The following is a 22952-nucleotide window of genomic DNA, read 5'->3' as shown; positions in this document are numbered from 1 at the left end:
CTTCTCCCCTTTCTCTTCTTTCCTTTCCTCGCCCATCTGCTCTCCCTGCACAGTGACGAGGTAAGTGTGTCCTGATGGGCTTTTCCCTTTCACAGAGCTCATAGCATTGGTTCTCGCTCTGTAGTTCCTCTATAGCAAAAGCGGTTGTGGAGTGGTGGGAGGAAAGAATGTCCCATGACCTGGCTTTCCTGATGCCTTCTGGAGAAGAAGGGAAGAACAAGCAAAATTCCCTTTTGAAGGGTCTTTGCTGGCACTTGAATGCTTTCCCTCTTTCCTGCTTCCCTAGCCGGCCACGAGATGGTGCTGGGAAGCGCTGCCCGAACAACTCCTGGGCCGCATCTCATTTGTCAGCAGCGGGGATGCAAAAAATCCCACCTATGGTGCTGATATACAATGGGTGCATCGGATGCCCACTAGCGCACTGACACAGGGAAGGCTAGGAAAGCACTCTGAGACAAGGTAGCACTTTTCAGAAGGAGAACAAGCCCTGGGCTTGGAGTCCTCGAGGAATCTGAGCAAGATGGTGCATGAAATCCCTAAGCTAGACAAAGATGAAGCTGGTTTGGGGACCAAATGTGTGATGAGCTGTGGAATTGTGTAGGCAAGAGGAAAAGATGAAGGAATGCATCATAACTTACCTTGTTCTCATTTTTCCCTGCTGCAGAAAAAGAGGAGGGCAGCCACTGCCCGGCGGCAGCACCTGAAGGTACGTGGCACTGCTGGGGCTGGGCAAGGTGTGTACCGACCCATCTCTCATCCAGCCATTGGCACTTTCCTGCCTGGGAAAGACCATGATGTACAATGTGGAGTTCCCCATACCCTTTTCTGCACCTTACCAGGTCACGCAGCAAGACTCTGGTGTGGGGGGAGGCTGGGGTCAGCATCATCCTGAGTTTCCCAGAAGTCCCCATGAGTCCCCTTTGCTCAGAGATGCTGGTATTTTGGACATGGAGAGCTCCCATCCTGTTCTTCTCCTTTGCCCAAAACCTATGTTGATCTCCCTCCTGCTGCTTTCCAGAGTGCTATGCTCCAGCTTGCTGTCACTGAAATAGAAAAGGAAGCAGCTGCTAAAGAAGTGGAAAAACAAAACTACCTGGCGGAGCATTGCCCTCCTCTGTCCCTCCCAGGATCCATGCAGGAACTTCAGGTAAAGACTCCTTTCTCCATTACAGAAAGTATAGGGCTCCACCCCACAGACTGCTGCATTTAGATTGTCCTTCCCATCTTGACAGTTTCCCATCCCTGGGAGCCTCCCTTCACTGTGGAGTGACAGGGATTGGCATCTCTGGGATGTGTTGGGTGGTGGATGCCAGTACAAGGACATGAGGGCAGCATTTGTGTGAAGGTGGTTGCTCAAAGACCAGAAGCTGGGTTGCAAAATACCTTTCATCATCTGGAATTGGTTGGTATTGAGTGGTGGTTTGCTCCTTTTTTAGTCTTTGGGAGACAGAGGTAGAGGAGTCTTTCAGAGACAGAGGAGAAGGAAGTGGTCAGGAGAGAGGAATTGCATGGCATGCTCTATTACTCAACATCTGTCTACTTTTCCTCCCAGGAACTATGCAAAAAGCTTCATGCCAAGATAGATTCAGTGGATGAGGAAAGGTATGACACAGAGGTGAGGCTACAGAAGACTAACAAGGAGGTGAGCATCCACTGGAGCATCTGGCTCATCCTTCATTCCTCTCCAGGTGCATGGTCTGTCTCACAAAACTCATGCTCTGCTCTTTCTGCCCACTTCTCTCTTCCCCACAGCTGGAGGACCTGAACCAGAAGCTGTTTGACCTGAGGGGCAAGTTCAAGAGGCCACCCCTGCGCCGGGTGCGCATGTCTGCTGATGCCATGCTGCGTGCCCTGCTGGGATCCAAGCACAAGGTCAACATGGACCTCCGGGCCAACCTGAAGCAAGTCAAGAAGGAGGACACGGAGAAGGTACCATTCCACTCCCATTAAGGCATAAGCTCCCAACTTTTGGGGATGACATCTCTCTGCAGGATAGACTGGCAGAGCGTGAGCTTATCTCAGTAATGTCCTTCCTGCTCCATGTTCCCTCCTCCAACTCCCATGCGGTTGTAAACACGGAGTCCAGCCTTGAAATACACACAGCAGGGGTGGAATTGGGAGTCTTTAGCTAAGTTTTCCAGGGGAGGTGAAATGTTGAGCACTTGTGGTGAGGTTCCCATGGGTGGATGGGTGAAAGGGCACTGTTTGGGTCAGTCGTTACCCCATGGGTCCACCTCTTCATGCACAATTCTCCCTTCTGCAGGAGAAGGACCTTCGTGATGTGGGTGACTGGAGGAAGAACATTGAGGAGAAATCCGGCATGGAGGGCAGGAAGAAGATGTTTGAGGCTGGCGAGTCCTAAACACTGGTCTCTCCACTTTTGCCATTGCCACCCTCTTCCATCCCCTCCTGAGCATGGCCACAGCTGTGAGCATGGCCACCTCCCTGCCCTGAACCTCAACATGTCCTCACCATGCATTGAACCCACTGACTGGGTGCTGTTTCTCTGATTTTGTGAAGAGCTGCAGTCTGGAAGCAGCAGTGTAAATAAAGCTTTCATGGGAGAGGGCGATGTGGCCTGCCGTGGTGGGACTGAGGATGCTTATGGTTGTGGGAACACACTGAGGACACCCATCTTCATTGACAGGCTGCTTGACTTGATGGTCAGCAGCACAGGGGGTTCCCCCACCTCCCTCTCTCTTGGCCTCTATCTTGTCATAGGGTAGAAAGGCCTCTCCTAAGCTGGAGATCCATTCTCTAACTCATAGCCTGCCCTCATGTCTCCCATTTTAGGAGCTTCCCTTCAGAAGCTACCAGGGCAGACAGAAGGGAGGGATGGAGACTGGGGGGTGGTGAGGAACCGTCTGCCAGAGGAAGGAAATGGGTGAGATCATGCCACAGTGCCACACCTCCTCCTGCTTCTGCTTCTTTTCTGAGGGGGAGTCTGTGGGTCAGGAGGTGGCTCCAATTTATCCTTGCATCAGACTTTGTGCACGTGATGCTGTGCTGTGTCTCCTCTCCACGTCCTTCATCTGGCTCAGAGCAAGGAGCACCTTTCTTCCTTCTCTCTCTGGATTGAGACCTGCTGAAAGGTCACAGTCTGAGCAGTCTCCAGAAGCTGTCCCCATCCAAACCACTTCCCTGGGCACCTTTCCTGGGCCAACAAGCTCTGCACCCTATCTTGAGGCACACAGCATCTCATGCAGCCCAGCTCCAGAGCTGGGGATAGACAGACTGCCTCTACCAGGAGCTGAAGGGGTCTTACAGGGCTTTACTTCTTGTGTCTATGAATAGGGTGTTTGGGCTCTGCTTCCCTGTAGATAAAGGTGAGTTCAAGCCCTGGGAAATTCCACTGGTCCTCCACACTTGATGGCAATGGTAGCTGGCTCAAAGGGCAGAAGAAGATGAGGGGAAGGACTACTCAAATCATCTAGTCCAACCACCAACCCATCCCCGCCATGCCCACTAAGCCACATCACTCAGTGTAGCACTTACCCTTTTCTTGAATACCTCCAGGGACATTGACAGCTTCAAAGCTACCACCTCCCTGGGCAGCCTGTTCCAATACCTGGAGCAGGGAAGGAATGTTCTAGAACATGATGTAAAAGGTGATAGCTGAAAGGTAGAAGCTTTCAGCCGGGGCATGGGGGGAACACAGAGTATGCTGACAGTGCACAACAACTATATCCAGAGGTTGGGGATCTCCAGAGGCAGGGGCAGCATATGCTGACTGCCCAAAGCAGAGTGGGTTGTTATTTTGAGAGGTGTGTGACCAAGACTACCTTCGTGCCTGTGGTGATGGTGCCCAATTCACTGTAGGGTGCTGCAGTTTAAGGCTGCAGTATTACCCCAAATTGGCCGTGCCTGAACCATGAGTGGCTCTGGAGAGTGATGGGCTGCCCTTCTCACTGCTGTGGGGAGTTGGGGGAGGATGACCATGCCCCCCGCTGTCCCTTCATCTTAGCTTAACACTTCCCACTTTCGAAGCTTCTGACAGGCAAAACCTTAAAGTAATCCAAACAGTTGTTAAAAAAAAATAATAATTTGCATTCCCTCTGCTCCTCTCCCATCCCCCCTGAACCCTCAGCCCACAAAGTTTCCGGCACAGCTCACTTCTGCTGAGTGCAGGAAGAGCAAAGCAGCAGCGGCAGAACCCTCTTGCATCATCCCTTCGTGCCAGCCAGGAGGGGATATGTCGGACCCTGAGGAGTGCCAGGAGGGTGCAGGAGGCACAGATCAAGCAGGAGATGAATCCTTCCAGGAGAGCGAGAGGTGAAGCTGGGGAGCCCAACATCTGTGAATCTGGGAGGATGGGAGCTGGGTTTGTTGGTGGGGGAGGAAGCCTGTGGGGCTGAAATGAAGAGGATCCATGGGACATAAAGGTGGCCAGATGCTTTTGGAGAGGCCTTCCAGATAGGGCGAGATTTGGGCTTCTCCTGGGTCCTATCTCCATTGAACTCCAAGGCCAATGGGATGTTGATCCAATGGAAAACCTGGCCTCCACCACATGTAAGGTTAGCGAGGGGTCTGGCTATGAGACTCAGAACTGCCTTAGTGCTTTGCTGTTGAAACCTATCTTTAAGATGAGGTGGGGACAAACCCTGCTGCTCTCACTGTGTGCACATGAGTGGAGTGCTTTTGCAGGAAGGAAGTTGAAAGTAGGAAGTTGACCCAAGCCCCCCTTGCTTTTACCTGCTGTCTGCTACGGCTCGGCTGTCTTTGCTGGGCACGTCCTTGGAGACACTCAAGGTCAGGCTGAACATGGCTCTGAGCAACCTGATGTAGCTGTAGGCATCCCTGTTCATTGTAGGGGAGTTGAACCAAATGATCTTTAAGGGTCCCTTCCAACTCAAATGATTCTATGACTTGTGACACTGGATGCAGCTATGGGATGGGGTTGAGAGATGATGCTTCTGTGAGGGTCTGATTTCTTTTTGTGTTGACTATTCCTGTAAGCTGAATTAACTGGGACGTTTTTCAGACTGTCTGCTGTCTTTTGTCAGTTTACACCTCTCTCTCTTCCCCTGATCTGCTTTGTTGCTTTATCAATTTGCTCTACAATGGACAGCTTTTCATGGAGGTTAAAAGGGAAAAGGGTAGCAGCAGAGACCAAATTACAGCTGCCCCTAATAAAGGAGGCAGAGATAAGATGGGCTGAAAATCACACAAAAGAATTCAGACTGGGACTCGCTGGGTTTAGTCTGAGCATCCATGGAGCTTGGGGGGTTGCCTGGTTTTCTTCTCCAGCTTCAAAGCTCATATTAACATTTCTCCCAAAGGCAGCACACTTCACGTTGACAGAAAAACACCCTCTGAGTGACAATAAGAGGAGAAAGCTGTGTCATCTCCCATCACTAATGATTGCAGTGTTTTGGCTGACACTTGACAGCAATTGGGCTTGGCTGAAGCCTTAACTGGAAGCATCAAAAGGTGCAAAGCCTCAGCACGCTCAGCTGCCTGCAGAAATAAAAAGGGTTTGCTGCTGGGGGAGTGGGGTGATGGTTCAGCATGGCATATGCAATCCCAGGCAGTGCTCTGTACACCCAGCAGGAGGATGGAGCAGTTGTTGGGGTATCTGGGACAGCCAAGCCTTCATTTGTGTTGTGTTGGCTCAGGTGGGGCCATGCAGCATCATCAGTTGCTAAGGTAAGGTCAACTTTGTCCTTTCTCTGTTTCCTGCTGGAGTTTCCTGTAAATAAGGTAGGAAGTTATCTGTTCTTTGAAAACAGTGAAATTTTATTAAACTTGCTGCAAAGTTGTGTTTGTGAGTGTTGATCAAAGTGTGGTGCAGACCTTTCTTTTTCAGCTGAATTTAAATGAAAAAAAAAAAAACTAAATATGATGGGGGAAAAAATAGAGAGCAAAGTAATGTTTGGTTTGGAAAACAGAGAATTGACATCCTTCCTGATTTGTGAAATGGTTTCCTATGCAGCTCTGAACTTCTCCTGCTTTTGGTTGCAATTAAATGTTGCTAGGTTCTCATGATTTCCACTCACAAAATGAAGGGAGGAAGTGTTTGTGTGCTGCTTAGGGCTACCTTTCTCACCCGAGGCTAGATCAGCTTCCTGATCTCTTCACTTTAGGCAAAAGCTCTTTGCAAACTAGGGTTATGCTCTTCCATGAGCTGCCATCTCTCTATGGGAAGACTGAACAGTGTGAACCTGATGCCTTGCAGGACATCCCACTGGAGCATGGCTCACAAGCAGGCTTTGCTGTGGGGCTACAGGCTGTGAGATGAGAGATCACCTCCTAAATTCCCCTGTTTCCCTCTTGCTGGGGCTGCAGGAAGCCCTCAGCAGCCCATGTATGGTCAGCAGAAAGGGAAGGATGATGCTGTGCCAGCAGCCTCAGGCTTTTCCTTGCCTCAGCTGTCTCAAATTCTCTGGATCATAGGAGGAGCCTCAAGAGCCCTTGCTAAGATGACTCTTGTTGCTAAGTATACCCATAGCTGTAAGCAGGTTGGCCAGGAAAACTGATATGGGGAAAGTCCTCAGCACACTGGATTCCTTCAGGGAAGGATGGCTGATCCCTGCTTGGGAGTAACTGGTCCAAGTCTGACCCAGCTGGGTGCATTGGTGTGAAAAGGAGTAGAACAAACAAAGGAGGGCCAGCAGAGTTCAGCTGGAAAATTCCATGAAACTGGGCAATGCAGTTCAGCATTTCTACATTGGATATAGGTGCTCTGGCTGGGTTGTTAGGGATAAAGAGCTGCCTCTAATTATAGGGACATATCAGGTGCCTTTACTGCCCCTTTCTACTTTCAGGAAAGCTTGCCTCTGAGCCTGGATTGCCATGTAAAGCCGTGGGTTTGGTGTACTAGTTAAGTAGGTGATTGCCCTGGAGATCTTATTTGGAATTTTTAATTGCACAAGACTGTGCTGGCTGGAAGGCTGTAGAAAAGGGGGGAAAAAAGTGGGAGTTTTTCCAGCAGGTTGTTTTAAAACGTTCTGAGTTGGAATCTGGCTCTGAAGCCTGTGGGATTCCCTTCTCTGAGGATTATGGAGAGAGCTTATTATGGAACTGAGTGTGAAGGCAAAGTGGGGGAAGGCTGGGTTGGGAGAGCTGGAGACCCAGAGAATGCCAGGAAGAGGCTTTGCCAAAACCCACTGTTGTGATGGGATGAGACTTCTGGTTGGTGGGACACCAAACCCCTCCAACATCCCAGCCTTGCACCCATCATCCCTATCACCTATCATCAGTTGGCAGTCTATACACATGGCACACAGTGCGAAGAGGAAGGTTATCTTTACTGTAAGGTCAGGGAACCAAGGTTGACATCTTTATGAAGGGAAAGAAACACCTTAGCCATGGGATTTGTACTGTGCCAGTTAACAGGTATGGGTAATCCCTTACTGGGACACCTGACAGGGCTTGCATATCTCCAATGACACTTGACACCTATGTTTAGGCAACAGAATTGCTCTGAGCTCCCAAAACCACTGCTGAGATCTGAGTTGAGCTCTCCTGGTTACTAGCAGGTGTTTCTCAACTCCCACGCTCTGTGGGTGCTCCATGGAGATGCAGTCACCAAAGGGTTAACCAGCCCTGCTTGGAGCCTGAGTGCATTTTCCCTGCCAGTGTATTCCTCCTAACGCGCACCAGATGTGTGAGGAAGCTGCTGAAGTGTCTTAATCCCAGGTTTCGGCGCTCAGAGTTGTCTTTTTCATGGGCAGGTCTGCAGAGGGATTCCTTGGGGCTTTGCAGGGCGGTGTGTGGGCAGGGCAGCTGGCAGCACCCAGGATTTTCCCTACTTCGAAGGAGCAGTGTGAGATGACTGTCCAGGGACTACATGGGCAAAGATGAAAAACAGATGGGCACACCCCACTGAATTTATTAATGGATGGAAATAGAGTCAGAGCTCTTCTATTATTGGTGTGATCGGTGACTCACTTGCACCAGGGGGCTGAAAGATTGGAGCCACATGGGAGCACCTGCTTTGAGATGTGCAGAGCTTGCTTCGTTTGGAGCTGAATTTATTCAGATTTCTTATCACATGGAAGTATAGGCCCGAATGTTTTTGTTAGTGCAAATCAGCACCATCCCACTGTCTGCAATAAAGCTGTGCCAGTTTGCATCAGCTGGAGGTCTTTGGTTCTTTCCCTTACAAGCTCATTTTGCAAGCGGATCCTTTGTGAGGGATTTTTTTCTGCATTAGCAAGCAGCCCCTCTCCTAGCTCTAGGTATCTGTTGCTTGCTTCTGCTAAATAGACAGTGTGTGCAATTCGTTTTATCAAGTCCCTGCCAGATGGGATGGAAAATATGAACTCTTCCCCTGTGCATGCGCATGCATGTGCCTTTTCTGCTCCAAAAGCAGTTTCCTTTCCAGAGAAATGTTGCTCTAGAGCCATTAGCATTTAAAAAAAAGCTGAACTATTGACCTATTCTAAGCAATCACACTACCATCCGTTTGTGAAGCGCAAGTTCCTAATCCCTAATAAAATTTATAACATGAATTGTACCAATTATTGAAACACTCTCAAAATCAGTGCCTCTTTCAGTTGACACTCACCTCCACGTAACAGGAGCTGACAGCAGTGTGCTCCAAGGAAAGACTGTTGGGATATTCAGTTTGTTCTCCCCTGCTCTGGTAGTGCTTCAGGTTGTGCCAGGGGAAGTTCAGGTTGGATATTAGGAAAAAAATTTTCTCCAAAAGAGTGGTTAGGAACTGGAACAAGCTGCTCAGGGAAGTAGTTGAGTCACTGTCCCTGCATGTATTCAAGAAACACTTAGACATTGTACTAAGGGACAGGAATTAGTGGGGAAATATTGGTGGTAGATGGATGGTTGGACTGGATGATCTTAGATCTTGTCCAACCTTGGTGTTCCTATGATTTCTTGGGATGGCATTTGTCTCCCATTTCCTATTCCAGTTGGCACGGTCCTTCATTCAGCTCCAGGTGCCCCGTGTGCCTACCTTGCTCCATGCCTCTTGATGCTAGACAGGAAGGCTTCTCTCAACTTGCTATGAGGGCTGACTTTGGGCAAGTAAAGACTATGCTCATCTTTGTGGAGTCAAATATTAGGCTTCAGGCTTTTTGGATACGCCACATCATGCCACTTTTCTCTATCACAGAATCACAGGATTGTAGCTCCCATCTTTTTGCCCAGTTCCAGTAAGGGAAGTGTGGATGGATGCTGGCCATCTGAGGTTATATGTCTTCCCAATAGATGCGTCTTGGAAGTGGAGTTGGCAGGTGGTATCCAGGGATGTCTTCCTATCCCTTAGCCTACCCTGACCCCCTCTGGAGTAACAGCCTGGCAGCACGAAGCAGGGATTAGGCGGGGATCACCTCTGTGATTGAAAGCTAGCAACAGGACAACATGATCCTGTAAGAAGGCCTTTTATAGATATTTCCTAGTGTCCTCAGTGAGGGGATGATCTCCGCAGCAGCTGTCTATAGCATATTCATCCAGACTGGAACTTTGTCCTGCTGTGTGGCCCTGCAGGGGAGATGGATCCTGTAGTGGCGACACTGGCTTCAAGGAGACTGAAAGTTCTTTTCTTGCCCTGTAATATCCAACCTGCAGGGGCCAGGAGTGCCTTATTTACACTATTGTTTTGTTTTCCCATCTCTTTCCCAATGGTTTTGTCTATTTAACATAGCATAAAGATATGGTGCATGCTGCCGGAGCTGTGCTGGCTCTACATGCTGAACTAGCTTGCCTGAGTCACTTGGCTGCCTCAGGTTTTAATGGTGCTGGGCTGCCCTAGTTTGTGCTCACACCCTTCTCTTTTGTTGGCCTCTTTCTCCCTGTTATTTTCCTTTGGCTTCCTTCTCCCTCAGCCCCCTCATCATTTTTTCTGATTTGTATCATCACTGCAGCAAAGTATCTTCTCTCTCCAGACTCATAGACTTGCATTTCCTCTCTCCCTATGGGATGAAGAGAACCCTTGGGATTTTAGTTTTAAGGTCTGCCCATGAAATGCTCCATGGGGACAGAACAGGGTGGGTCCTTCCTCCATCCTGCATGTGGATGAGAAGGCAGCCATGGGGTAAGGAGCGAGGGCTGCTCTTTCTCCTTCTGTCTCTTTGGATGTCATAGGAAGAAACTCACTGTTGTTCCTGAGCCAAGTGCTTCAGCCCAATGACATGGTATTTGTTGACTCTCTGGACTTGGCCCACAGTGCTACGAGCTCCTTCTTGCGAGCCAATCCTCCTGCAGCCACTGACATCCCTTGCTTGCATGAGGCTGCCCCATGTGCTGCAGGGTGAGCCCAGTGCCATGCTTGTATCTCCAGAGCCTTTCCCTAGCACTTTCTGGATCTTCAGAGCCTGTGGGCCAGGCTAATATCCTTGCTGGGACAGCTACCACCCACAGCATCCACTTCCTTCAACACCCATGGGGTCATGCTTTGGCTTGGGAGTGTTCTTGCAAGTTCAGAACATCTACAGGAGCTGGTTGTTCTGCCTTCTGGTGGTCCCTTGAGTACAGCTGTACATCCCTCTGCTCCACTCCAGGGCATTTTCTGATGCTCACCAGAGCTGCTGGGTTCTCTGTTTTCAGATCCTGCTCTTTCCTCCCCAGAAATCAAGCACCCCCACCTTAATCACACAGTTGAGATATGGTTGTTCTTTTGACAGCACACTTCTGGAGCTTGCAGGTAGCTTCTCATGCAAGAAAGGGACAACTTGCTTCTCTTGGCTGCTAGACACTTCATTTCCTTGGGATTATCTCTGACTGTTTTGGCTTCTGAGTTTTGCTGCCTGAAAGTGAGTGTTGATGGAGTGAGCTGGGCTGCACTAAGTGGAAGCCAGTGGTGAAAGTGTACATCTTGTGGAACCTACAGAACATTTGGGGAAAACTTGTTGGGATGTATTTCTCTGTTAGCAGTAAAGTCTTTTCTTCTAGTTTTTCTTTTCCCTTCCCTAGATCACGCATTAGCCTCCAACTGATTTTGCAATCAGTCCTACATAGCAGACTGATTGTGTAATTAACGGGAACTGGTGCAGCCCTATCTCACTGGGACTCGCCTCCTCCTGCCACAACAGCCCAGCCCCACATGCTCCCTGCCGATCTCTCACCTTCTTCCTTTCCTCAGCTGCTGGTGAGATCTCAGGGAGGCTCTCTGGTAGCCTGCAGCATGTTCCTGGGTGCTCTGGGCACCTCTGTTCCTGTATTGGGTGCAGTTCTGCTGCAGGATTTATGTCAGTTCTCCTAGCATGTACTGCACCAAAACGAGGGGAAAAAAATGAGATGAATGAATTTTTTGTTACTGTACTTCATCCTGAACTCATCCATCTGAGTCTCCTTGCACTGCTCACTGAAAGCATGCATCTCTAGTGTGGTCATGCTTCCACCTTGCCTTCTTGGCTGTCTCAGATCATAGGCAGGTTTGGGGGTGTTTTCTAGACAAGAAGTAATGTCTAAAGTTGCATCAGGTTGGATATTAGGGAACATTTCTTCTCAGAAAGAGTGATAAGACGCTGGCACAGGCTGCCCAGGGAGATGGTGGAGTCACTGCACCTGGAGGCGTTCAAGAACTGTGGAGATGTGGCACTGAGGGATGTGGTCAGCAGGCATGGTGGGGTTGGACTGGATGATCTTAGTGGTCTTTTCCGACCTTAATGATTCTATAATAAAGGAAGTCTGGCAGGTGTGTGTTTCATTTTAAATGTGTGGTCAACTGTGATGATGTTAGAAGGAGTGTTCACTTGCCTAAGTCTAATTGCTCCTGTAAGTGCCTGTGGGGCTGGGACATGCTCTTTCTGAACATCAGAGGCCTTTTTTGGTAAATCCCTTTTGACTTCTCACCAGCCCCAAATTTAGAAATAGAAAATACAGTGGGACAGCATCTGAAGAACCCACAGAGCTAGGCCAGAGTCAGACTGTGCTTTGAGGGTTCTGTTATGACCACCAAGGGGAAGTCTGGTAAATACCTGCAGAAAAAAAAAAAACAAAAAACTGAATAGATTGTTTTGAAATGAAGCTGAGAAGGGGAGGTACATCCCTCTGATCCGGGCTTGGTACACTTCCTTTTTATTGAGGTGTCTGGGTGTACTGCATGGGCAACTTCCCCATTTCAGGCAGCAAGAAGCAGCTCTGCAGAAGTGACTGAAAAGAAATGAGTAAATAAGGTAAGAAGGGCTGAAAGCAGGAAGAAGGTGAGGTTGAAAGCAGGGTGGCTCATCTCAGAGACAGATGAGTATTCCCACCTACCACAGGGGAAGGAAGGCAGGCTGTGCTGTGAGTACTGTGGCTCAGTGGGCATGGTGATGATGGGTTGGTGATTGGACTAGATGATCTTAGAGGTCTTTTCCAAGCCATGATTCTTATGTGTGGTTGTAAGGTAGGGCTGGAGTAACCTGTACAAGTCCAGGTACCTGTTAGCTTAGCGCAGTGCAGGGGATGGTCTTTCCCTGTAAAGTCAGAATAAGAGGAAAAGACTTGATTTTTATTTGCTAATCTATTTTTCCAAACACTAATCCCATGATGATGCAGTGTGAAGGCAAGAGCAATCATCTGCATCTGGCAACACAGCAACACAAGTGGCAGTGTTGTTGGCTCCTCATCTATCACTCACATGATTCTTTATTCTCCTGAAATATTAGGGTGTCCCAAAGACAAGCCAGACTTCTTACTCCCCCTCTGTTTGACAGCTGGGGAAACTGAGGCATGGGAAAGTCAGCCACTTGAGCAGGTGAGGGGGGCTATGGGGACAGGAGTGGGGTGCAGCTCATTGGCATGCTCCCAAGTCTAGATGTTGTCCTCATCTCACAAGAAGAGCTTTCCCTTAGTACAAGAGAGACGTGGACATGTTAGAGTCATCCAGAGAAGGGACACAAAAATGATCTCCTACTAAGACAGCTTGAGAGAGTTGGGGTTATTCAGCCTGGACTACAGAAGGCTTCGGGGAGACCTAGTAGTGGTCTTTCATTATCTAAAAGTGGGGGTGCTGTAAGAAGGAAGGGAGCAGACTCTTTAGCCTAGTCTGTTCTGACAGGACAAGGGGAAACGGTTTCAAACTAAGAGTAAAGATTTAGATCGGATGTAAGGAAGAAGTCAGAGCAGTGAAGCACCAGTGCAGGTTGCCCAGAGAGGTGGTGGATGCCCCATCCATTGTAATGCCCCAAGGTCAGGCTGGACAGGGCTCTGAGCAGCTGATCTAGCATAGGTGTCCCTGTTCATTGCAGGGGAGTTGGACCAGATGGCCTTTAATGTTCCCTTCCAGCTCAAATGATTCTAGGATACTAAAGCCCTCTCGCATTAATTCAGCTCTTGGTTTGTCTCCGGGTACACAGGGAGTGCTGGGAGGCGAGGCTTCTCCTGATGTGAATGGACCAGCAGTGATTTACTGCTGGTTGCTTGAACACAAGCTGCCAGCCCGGGCTGCAGCCCTCGGCTTGCTTTGTTCCTCATTTTTATCATAGAAAAAGCAGTGGTGGAGGGAGGGAAAAACGAAGGAGTGGAGGGAAAAAAAAAAAAAAAAAGGAAGGGAGGGGAGGGGGGAAAAGATGAAGGAAAAAGGGGAAGCAGGGAGGGAGAAGAGATGGAGAAGATGAATGAGAGATGGGAGAGGAGCGTGTAGCAGCCCGAGGAAAGCTGGCTTTGTACTGTGCTCACAGGCAGCACCCAGCCTGCATCCAGCCCTGCTCCCGGAGCTCTCCCTGACGTTTGCAGCAGGCAGAGGAGGAGGAGGTGGAGGTTGAGGAGACACGAGGGGGGTGGAACAGGGGGGGCTCGCCTAAACAAAAGGAAACCAGCTGCAGAACTTCCTGAAGACGGGGCGGGGGGACGCGCGGCGCCGGGCGGCTGTGCGGGCAGGGAGCGGCTGCGGGAGCCGGCAGCCGGCCGCCGGGCTCGGCACCATGAGCAGCGCGGTGCTGAGACGGAACTCCAGCAAACAGGGCCTGCAGAACCTCATCAGGTGAGTGGCGAGGCACGGGAGCGTGGGGACACACGACCCTCTGCCTCTGTTTCGACCCCTCGTCCCCTGAAATCCGCCGGGTTTCTGCCCTACCCCGCTCCGCCGTGAATTGGGAGGAAGGAGAATAGATCCCCCACCTCCCGAACGATATGAGAAAAGCAGATCAGAACTTGCTGATGGCTTTTCCAGGAGAGCGCAACTGGAATAACTGAGCGCAACCGCGCCGTGACACTCACCTGAGACAGAGGGGCTTTTTCCCCCCTGAAATGTGTGCTGTGCTTGAGCTGATGTGCATTTGTAATTCTGTGAGCTGGTGGTGCTCGGCTGATGCAGTGCATCCCAGCAGCGCTCTGACCCTTCCTTTCCACCTACAATTGCCGGGGCGTGAGGCAGCGGTAAGCTGTGCGGTCTGTTCCCACCTACAGCCCAGGCTGAGCCCAGGAGGATGTGTGCTGGCACTGGGGTTCCATCTGTGCACTCACTGCTATTTGACTGGAAATAATCCCAGGACGCTCCTCTAGCAGCTGGTGCTGGCAGGGTTTGTTCTTTTCTCTGTTCTCAGCTGGACTGCTCACCTCAGTGTGTTTAACTGAGCTCCTGAGACAGGGGAATGCAGAACAAGAAAGCGCAGGGTGAACATGGTGTGTTGGGCATCTCTGGGCTGCCCTGTGCTGCTGGGCTCCAGCAGGCAGAGGGAGATGCCAGGGTGGGGTTATTTGGACATGCTTCTCCCCCCAGCCAATAATGCAGGCTCTACACCTCGCCTCTCAAATGAACTTTGTGCTTTGAAAGGGACATGGGCTCCTACAGTCACATCATCTCTGCCCCCTGGCCATAGGGCAGTGGCATGGAAGCTCTATGAGGTGGGAAATGAGTGAGGGGAAGCACACACACCTTGTGCACACAAAGGGAGCCCAGAATTGGCTCAGCCGGAGCCAGAGGTGTTTTCCTCTCTTGAACGATGTCCCCAAGTTCCTCCTCCTTCAGCTTGGGACTTTTGGCATCCCATAAACTCACATTGGCTTCTACCAGGGGAACTTTGTGATGACGTTTGTCCTGATCAGGGCTTTTAGCTCTTCACTGGGCTGAGATCTGACATTGGTGCTGTGTTCTCCAGCTTCAGTGCCTCCCTCCCTCTATGGAGGAAGGAGGGTGCGAAGATGTGCAAGGGATTTAATCCACTCTTTACATCCAAATAACCCCACTAATGCTCACAGGAATGAATAGGAGAGCAGGCAGTTTCCTTTCCAAGCACAGCCTCTTTTGCAGTTGTTTCCTCCTTCTTAAGCCTTGCAGCAAGGTGCAAGTTCCTTCAGTTCGTGAATGCCTCGAGGCTTCTGGCTTCAAGACACAGAGCTGTGAAGAGTGCTAAGCTTCCACTCTGCTTTCATCTATCCTAAGGTGACTGCAGGCAGAGCAGTTACACTGAACAGGTTTTAGGCTCTTCTGACGTGCATGAGTACAGAGCTGACACAGAAACAAGAGCAAAGATGGCTGTTTGGAGCCACATCTGTAAAGCATTGGGGGTTCCAGCGTGATGCCAGACATACCCTCCTGCTCCTTGATGCAAAGTGTAGTGGTCCCTCTTGAGCCTGCTGTGATGCTCCACAGCATCCTTGGCAGAGTAACTTGTTGGCTTGTGCTTTGCTCAGCAAAAAGCAGAAGGATGTGCCCTCTGCATTGCTCCAAGGGAGCCACAGAGTCTGTCAGTGTTATCTGCCTCACTCGTTTTTCTCCCCCCACATCCCTCTGTGGGCACAATCTTCCTATCAGGATGTCCCTGGAGAAATATTTGTCTCTTTGTAGGAAGTAACAGCAGCAAACCCTCACGGTCCCCCAAGAGTTCATGTTTTTGAAGTCCTCCCCAAACATGAGCCTCCCTATCTTGTTATCTCGATCTGTTCTCCCCTTATCCTCCTAATGAATTCCTATAAATAAGATAGGGATCCAGCGCCTGCCATGTCGATTCATTCAGTTCATTATCAGCTCCTGCTGGAATTCTACTCTCCCTCTATTTATCCAGCCTTGAGTGTTTCACAAAAGAAGATGGCTGGTTAATTAACCCGCAAATCAGCCTCTTTGTAAATCCACAGCAGCGGCGGCTGTGCCACTCCCCGAAACTGGGTGATAGAGCCTGGATGCTGCTCCCTCCATGGGCTCCATCCCACTGCCACATAGTTTGTGGGTGGATGTGTACTTAGTGTGATGTGGACCTGGGGTTTTGCCCACCTCTGTGTTCTGCTTCCCTCTCTGTTACTGTGTGACGTCTCCTGAAGCTAGCCAGGATATCACTCAGCAAGGAAGATGCTGCTCTGTTATTTCCACTTGACCTCTGGAGCAATGAGCTGGGAACAAGGAGCTTGGAGGGCTTGGGAAAAAATAAGGGGGATGGTGCTTTGGAGGGAAAGGAGATTGGGAGGAGAAGGGGGTGCTGATACCATGGTTTGTTGCATGAAAAGTGGTGGCTATCATGTGGGTTATTGCAGCTTCTCTTTGCTGATGTTCACCCCGTTCCCTCGGTTGTCAGCTGATATGGAGAGCTGATTTTTTGCCTCTTTGCGGCAAGGGCTGAGCCATCTCTCTAGCTGTTACGTGGGTGCATTCCCAACTTCTGGCCCTAGGACTTGTTTGGTTGGGAGCACCACACTTGCCATATGTTGTTTCTTTTCTGGAAGGAAAGTAGTGTCTGTTCTTAGCTTAATTGTGCCTCATTGTCTTGGGCTTTTACCTGCTCTGAAGCAAATGGATGTTTAGGGCTGATGGAAACTGTGGGAAGTTCTTCAAGGGTCAGGGTGAGCTGCACACTCTGCTAGGGTGAAGTACTGCCACGTGTATCAGAAAGGTTTGGCCAGCAAAGACAGCAGACAGGGTGCTGGGGATTGATGCTTTGGTGATAGGACAAGAGGGTAATGGCTTTAAGTTGTATGAAGGGAGGTTCAGATTGGGTATTAGGAAAAATCTCATCTCAGAGTGGTAATGCACTGCCAGGCTGCCCAGGAAGGTGGTGGACCCTGTCCATGGAGGTGTTCAGGACCATGGAGATGTGGCACTGGGGGGCATGATAGGGATGGGTTGGGGTTGGACCTGATGTTCTTAGTGGTTCTTCCTAATTTTGATGATTCGATGGTTCTATAATTTGCAGCTTGGCTGCTGTGTGACAACCAGTTTTCAGCTTCCCAAAATGCTTTTCCCCTTCTCTCTGTTTGTGTGACTTGGCTCTTCCGATGGAGAAAGTGAGAGCAGATACCAGGCAAACCCAAGAGCTGCATCCCTTAGTTCTATGGGGAGACAAAGTGATGATGCCAGTGATGTGCAACGCTTCTGTCCCCCTTGCCTACAAGGAGAGGCTGTGCTGACGTGCTTTAAGGATAACAGTTTCACTCAGTATTTTGGGGCCAAGCCTGCTTTCTCTGGAAGGCACAGCAGGGGTAGAGTGCTTATTGCTGACCCTGGTTCCTGTTGCGGCTCCATGCCTTGATGAGGGCCATAAATGCAGAAAACCTCCTCTCTCCCAGACTCATTCCCACGGCCTCCTTGTTACCTCCTGTCCCTGCTGGGGCAGGGAGCTCCCTCCTGCTGCTCCAGGCAGCAGGGCCTGGGGGAAGAGCACCATGAAACAAGTGACTTATGACCAGTCCGGTGGGTCCCATAGGAAGCATCATACCTGGTGTGAAGCTGGCCTTTAATCCCAGCTTTGAGCAGCAGCAAATTTTTGTTCTCCTCCATCCTTTACAGAACAACGTAGCAGAGGCTGAGGATGCTTTCCTATCCAACACAACAAAAAAAAATATCAAAGTTCAGTAAGCCAAGCTGAACCTCTCTGACAAGTCTGCTTTATCCTCTGGCATGCCTCTCCCTTCCAAAAACAGAGCCCAGACTTCCTCCTCTCCAGGCAGACGCCAGTTTCTCGAACAGTGCAGCTGAGATGGAGGGAGCGTGAGAAAAGGCCATGTTTTGGGGTCTTACACGGCACCAATTTCTCACACCTACTGAACACTGCAGCCTGTGCAGGGTGCTGGGAGGGCTCCAGCTCCAGCCCTTTCTCTCCCCCGCTCTGCCTCCAAATTCCAGACTGGTGATGTTAATACATTACCGCAACAGCATATCTGTGTGCAAAGGACACACGATCCTGGGGGTGCAATTCATCATCTTGGAAGTAAGTTGGTGGGAGTCTGTCTGCTGTGATTAAAAGTAATTAAGAAATATATATAAAAATGGGTCATTAAGGATAGTGACCTCAGGATTGCTGCATGGGTTGGCTGCTGGTAGGATGCTCTCACCAGGCAATGCGAAAACCCCTTTGCCTGGGTTTGTGCATCCAAGTTGAGAGAGGGCTGGTGATGGGATGGAATTTTATACTCTGCTGAAAAGTCTGATTGAGACCCCCTGAAAATCTGTTGATCTCACCCATGCCCAAGAAAAAGGTCATCCTGGCAGGCGCTCCTTGTGCATAAATATGTGATTGTAATGGAAACACCCTCCCTGGTGCCCCTTCGTCCACCTGAACGCATTCATTTCTGGTCCTATCTTCTGCCTGGGCTCTGATGTGTTTCTGTCCTTCCTAGGGACCTTGCACAATGGTGTAGCCCACCTGCACCTTCTAGGTGGCACCAAAGTTACCTGGTGTGCGTGGCTGTGAATCTGCTTGTTTCGCCCTGAGCAGAAACGGGATATGCTGTTGCAAAGATAAATCCAGATTCTCTTTAAAAAAAGAAAAAAGGAAGACAAGTTGCTTTTGTTTTTAAGGAGAGGCTATGTCCCTGCCATGCTGCCTGTGGTATTCTTCCTTTTCTGCTTGATGAAAGTTCAGGCTGTATCTTATTCAGCTCAATTGCCTTGGCATGTCCTTATCAGTTCCCTCGTGACACCTTTCCACACCCCAGCTCCAGCTGATCAGTAGGGATGGGAGACGGAGCTGCTTCCCTGTAGAACGAAGTGAAGAAGTATCTGAGGCTGTGGAACTATGGTTGGGTGGGTAGGTTTGGTATGAGAAATAGGCTTAGGGTGAAGCATCTATGCATTTTTCTGTCTCTTTTCCCCCTCCCTTGCTGTACCCCCTCCTTGTTCAAACTCTGTAGCCTGGGCTGTGAATGGAGCAATGCAGCCAAGGAATTACATGAATGTATGGGAGGGAGAGGCTCGTGCAGCATTGCTGTCTGCCTTCAAATGACAAGGCAATCTCTCAGAGCTGGAATCACCATATCCCCTGAGATGACACTGAAATAAGCTCTAGGCTGTGACATCACCATTTCTGGTTTTATTTCTTTCCCGTCACCTTATATTGTACTGATATCCATGACCCCATCCTTATCCAGGCAGATTATTGCCCTTCTGTAATCTTTGCTATCGAGCCGTGTTACATCTTAGCCCCAGAAACATGTCCACCAAGAATCCTAACTGCTGTTTGCCATCTGCCTTGGTTATTTCTGTATGGGATATGTTTTGCCTAGTGTCATAGAGGTTACCCATGCTTGCTGCTGTTCAGCAGTGATCCCTTGGCAGTGCAGTAACAGACCTCTGCTCAGTTCCCAACACTTTCACAGTGAGTCCTTGGGTATGGGGACAGATTTCTGAAGGCTTCCACATGGCGATAAACTGGGTCTTAGATCTTTGAGAAGGGCTGAGATGCTGAATGGTGGGACATTACTTTTAGCTAGTGGGTTGCAGCAATTGAAAGAACCTGAGCACACAGCATCATGGCTGTGCATTGAGGACGTCCTTTTCCATTTCATGTGGCGAGAGTGAGCAGTACACTTTGATCCCCTTGCAGTCACACCTGGCTCTTCGTAAGCTAATGATAAATGTAGTATGAAATAAAGCAGCTCTGATGTCAGCAGGATGAACTTGGTGACAGTCCTATGCCATGTTCTGTTTCATGTTGGGTAAGCTACTTTTGTTGCTTGTTGCTGGGTGGCAACAAAAGAGTCTTACTTGGAGTCTACTGTTCTCTCTCCATGATGGGCAGTAGGGCACTGAGGTCATAGCTGGCACCGTGGCAAGGCAAAAGAGGCAGAAAAGAGTGATGGACTGAGTTGGACCAGGCTTGGACCAGGCTCTTAACAACATGATATAGCTGTAGATGTCCCTGTTTACCTCACAGGAGTTGGACTAGATGGCCTTTGAAGGTCCCTTCCGACTCAAACAGTCCTCTTTAGGAAGGGGAAGAGGTCTTGCATAGGTGGCCTCTTCCTCTCCCTTTCCCTAGAATTCAACAAAGAGGACAATGGGTTGACTGCTGGGGATGCAGCCCTGTTTCTTGTGGGGGATTTTGTCAGAGGTGGTGTGATCCTAGCCCTGTCACTTTTACAGGTGATGGGAGTTTTACCCTTGATGGCAGTAAGGTTTGCATTGGGTTGCCCTTTGAGAAATACCAACTACTATGCCAGGATTGTCTATGACTCCTCTTAAATCTCTCCCCATGACCCCTGAGAATGCAGGGCAGCCTACGTGACAGAGTCCCAGACCAAAGTCAACAGCGTCCTGGCCCAGCACCCAGCAAGCTCAGGAGACAGGAATGTCGAGTTTGCTGGTAGAGGGTTGCTGTGTTCTGGCACAGGTCTGCAGTGCCTAAAGCCTCTGGGAGGCATTTTATTTTCCTTTCTGGAATTAGCTTTAGTGCTGAAGGTTGGTTTAGGGCCAGCAAAACTTCCTCTGTGCTATGAGCCATGCAGAAGCCTCCTCAAGTCTGCACTGTTTCCCTTAAATACAGCTCGGTGCCAGAAGTTTCTCTCACATGAATGCTATAAGCTCCTCAAGCGCAGATGAGGAATAGCCTAAAGGAAATGTGACCTTTCTAGAAATGCTGGCTTGTCTGGAGCGGGTGTTGGTGGCCATGAGGAGTGTGGCTGCCTGTATCTGTTCTGCAGGAGGTATGCAAGAGGATGAGTGGAAATAAAACGACTCCCTTGTCTGGGGTCTGGCTGGAGGTGAAGTCAAGAGCTGGCTGTGAAGCAAGCAGCCAGCCCCAAAGCAGTTCAGCCAGCTGTGGCCATGTGACCAAACCCAGAGCTGGGTTCTTCAGCCCTTCCTTAGAGCTGCAGGATGTCCTCACCTCCCTGGTGAGAGATAATCCCTTCCACAAAGAGTGTTTCAAATATGATGTAGGGTGAATGGGAGGAAGGAGGCTTTTGATCACGACAAAACTTTGGTAGGAGCTTGTGCTCTTGCCTTGCCCTGGGGAGAAGGGCTGATGATACCCCTCTATATGGGCAGGAGGCTCAAGGCAGGAGTGCAGCACACCATGCATTCATTTTACAAGCCTGAAGCCTTCCATTTCCTTGTTCTGGGCCAGGTGAAATGGTTACAGCATTGGTACAGGATGCCCAGGAAGGCGGCGGAGTTACCATTCCTGGATGTGTTCAAGAACCATGGAGATGAGGCACTGAGGGGCACAGTTAATGGGTATGGTGAGGATGGGCTGTGGGATGGACTAGATGATCTTAGTGGTCTTTCCAACCTTAACGATTCTATGAATTTTAATTGTAATTTCTCTATTTCCTTTCTTTGAAAGAAAATTTAACAGCTGACCCTCTCCACACTTCAGAGTGGGCTGATGAAGGTTTGGACTGCTCTGAACCAAAAGGGTGCAGTCAATTTGCAGTTCAACAAATTGCTGTAGCTGACCCATACTTGATTACTTTGCCAAGGTTTTGCTTTCCATTTGTTTGTTGGTTTTTTACTGGAAACAAATATTTGTGCTACTAGATCAGTTGAAGAGGAATAATCATTTTCCCTCTGCTTGCTGTCTGGATCACTGAGCCCCTAAGCATCACTTATTAAACATCACTCTGCTGCCAGCCTGTCTGAGCATGAAAAAGGGTTCTGAATCTGTCAGTAAAGTGAGTTTGGGTGTTTAGTGGCGTTTCAGAGCCTAGGGCAAACAGGGGCTCAGTGGGGACCTGTTTTCTGCCTGCTGCACATGAGCAGTACCCAGCATTTCAGCATCACTTGGGCTGCGGGCAGCTCACATGTCAGCTTGCCCTCTGGCAGCAGGAGTGGGGGTGATATTCCCCTGCCCTCCAATAAGCTGCATCTCCATGAAACAGTCACTCTGGTGTTGTCCTGGGCCCACTGTGAAGATGCAATGACAGAATAGCGAGCTGGTGAGATCATGAGGAGAGAATTAGTCACATCCCAGTGGGAAATGCAGTGGATTGCAGGCTGAGATGATGTGCAAAGTGTGTACGGCTCCGGCAGGACACCCCGAGTTGCTACAGCCCCTTGCAACAGCTTTCTGGGGAGCTGGGGTGTGTGGAGTTGAATGAAAATTGAATTCACTCTGGGAGAAATGTGGACTTCGCTGCTGGTAACTGGGGCAATCTGGGAGGGAGGGGGTTAAGAGCCATCCAGAACTGGAGGCTGTCACACAGGGGAGGGAAATCATGGCAGAGTTTAATGAATGACTTCATTTATATATTAAAAAAAAATAAAATGCATGCATACACACAAAAAATAAAACAACAACACGGTGGCTTCCTGCCAGGCCCACAAACAAGGGTTTCTATGGGAACCATGGGGAAAACAATAAATATGATGGGGGACGAGGAGGGGGCCTGGCTGCGGTCTGGGTGGCTTTGGGCTATTTATTCCTATCAAGAACAGGGGGAAACATCCTCCTAGTCTGCTTTGGGGCTGGGAGAGTGGATGGGTAAGCAAGCCATCGGCACCAGCTTTGGCCGTGGGTACTGCAACTCGTGCAGCAGTGTTATCGCTGAGCTGGAATGCAGCCGCCGCCTTATCGCTTCCTCGGGGTGGGCGGCTGTCCTGCTGGCAGAGGCACCCTGAGGCTGTGAGAGGCCAGCACAGGTTTCTGCTCCGTGCTGGAGTAGGAAGCGGGGTGGGATACAGCTCCTGCCCTGATTTAGAGAGGGCTGTCTCACTTGTTAGGGATATGGCTCCATGGTGCAGATTTCTCCAGAAGATCTAGGCCATGGAGCCTAGATCCAACATATGAGGTTGGGCCATGGGATTTCTTGCGATATCCTCATATCCCCATATTGCTTACCATAACCAACTTCCAGCCCCTTTTCCTGGCATGCAAAGCAGCATCTCAGGGAATGGTACTTTAGGATGCCCCTTCCTTGCA

General features: G+C 49.8%; 2 protein-coding genes across 3 annotated transcripts in view; both read left to right on the top strand.

Moving 5' to 3' along the window:
* Positions 1-582: 582 nt before the first annotated feature.
* On the top strand, positions 583-2564 carry TNNI2 (troponin I2, fast skeletal type). Its single transcript, XM_048948897.1, has 5 exons — positions 583-706; positions 1019-1147; positions 1553-1642; positions 1753-1929; positions 2264-2564. Exons 1-5 carry the CDS (start codon positions 623-625, stop codon positions 2360-2362), a joined length of 579 nt encoding a protein of 192 aa, XP_048804854.1. The 5' UTR covers positions 583-622; the 3' UTR covers positions 2363-2564.
* A 1540-nt stretch (positions 2565-4104) lies between these two features.
* LSP1 (lymphocyte specific protein 1) overlaps positions 4105-22952 on the top strand; it is a 39031-nt gene continuing 20183 nt past the window's right edge. Inside the window, exon 1 of one of the 2 annotated variants that reach the window (XM_048948886.1) lies at positions 4105-4272. In XM_048948886.1, coding sequence (XP_048804843.1) covers positions 4193-4272 — 80 coding nt within the window. In that variant the 5' untranslated portion in view covers positions 4105-4192. Of the gene's footprint in view, positions 4273-13711; positions 13868-22952 lie in introns of those variants that run through there. The other variant, XM_048948887.1, reaches the window with a different exon arrangement.

The sequence above is a fragment of the Lagopus muta genome, chromosome 6 (assembly GCF_023343835.1).
Source record: "Lagopus muta isolate bLagMut1 chromosome 6, bLagMut1 primary, whole genome shotgun sequence".
In the NCBI taxonomy this organism is placed as follows: domain Eukaryota; kingdom Metazoa; phylum Chordata; class Aves; order Galliformes; family Phasianidae; genus Lagopus; species Lagopus muta.
The sequence above is the reverse complement of the archived record's forward strand: the minus strand, read 5'-3'. Positions and strand labels throughout refer to the sequence as shown.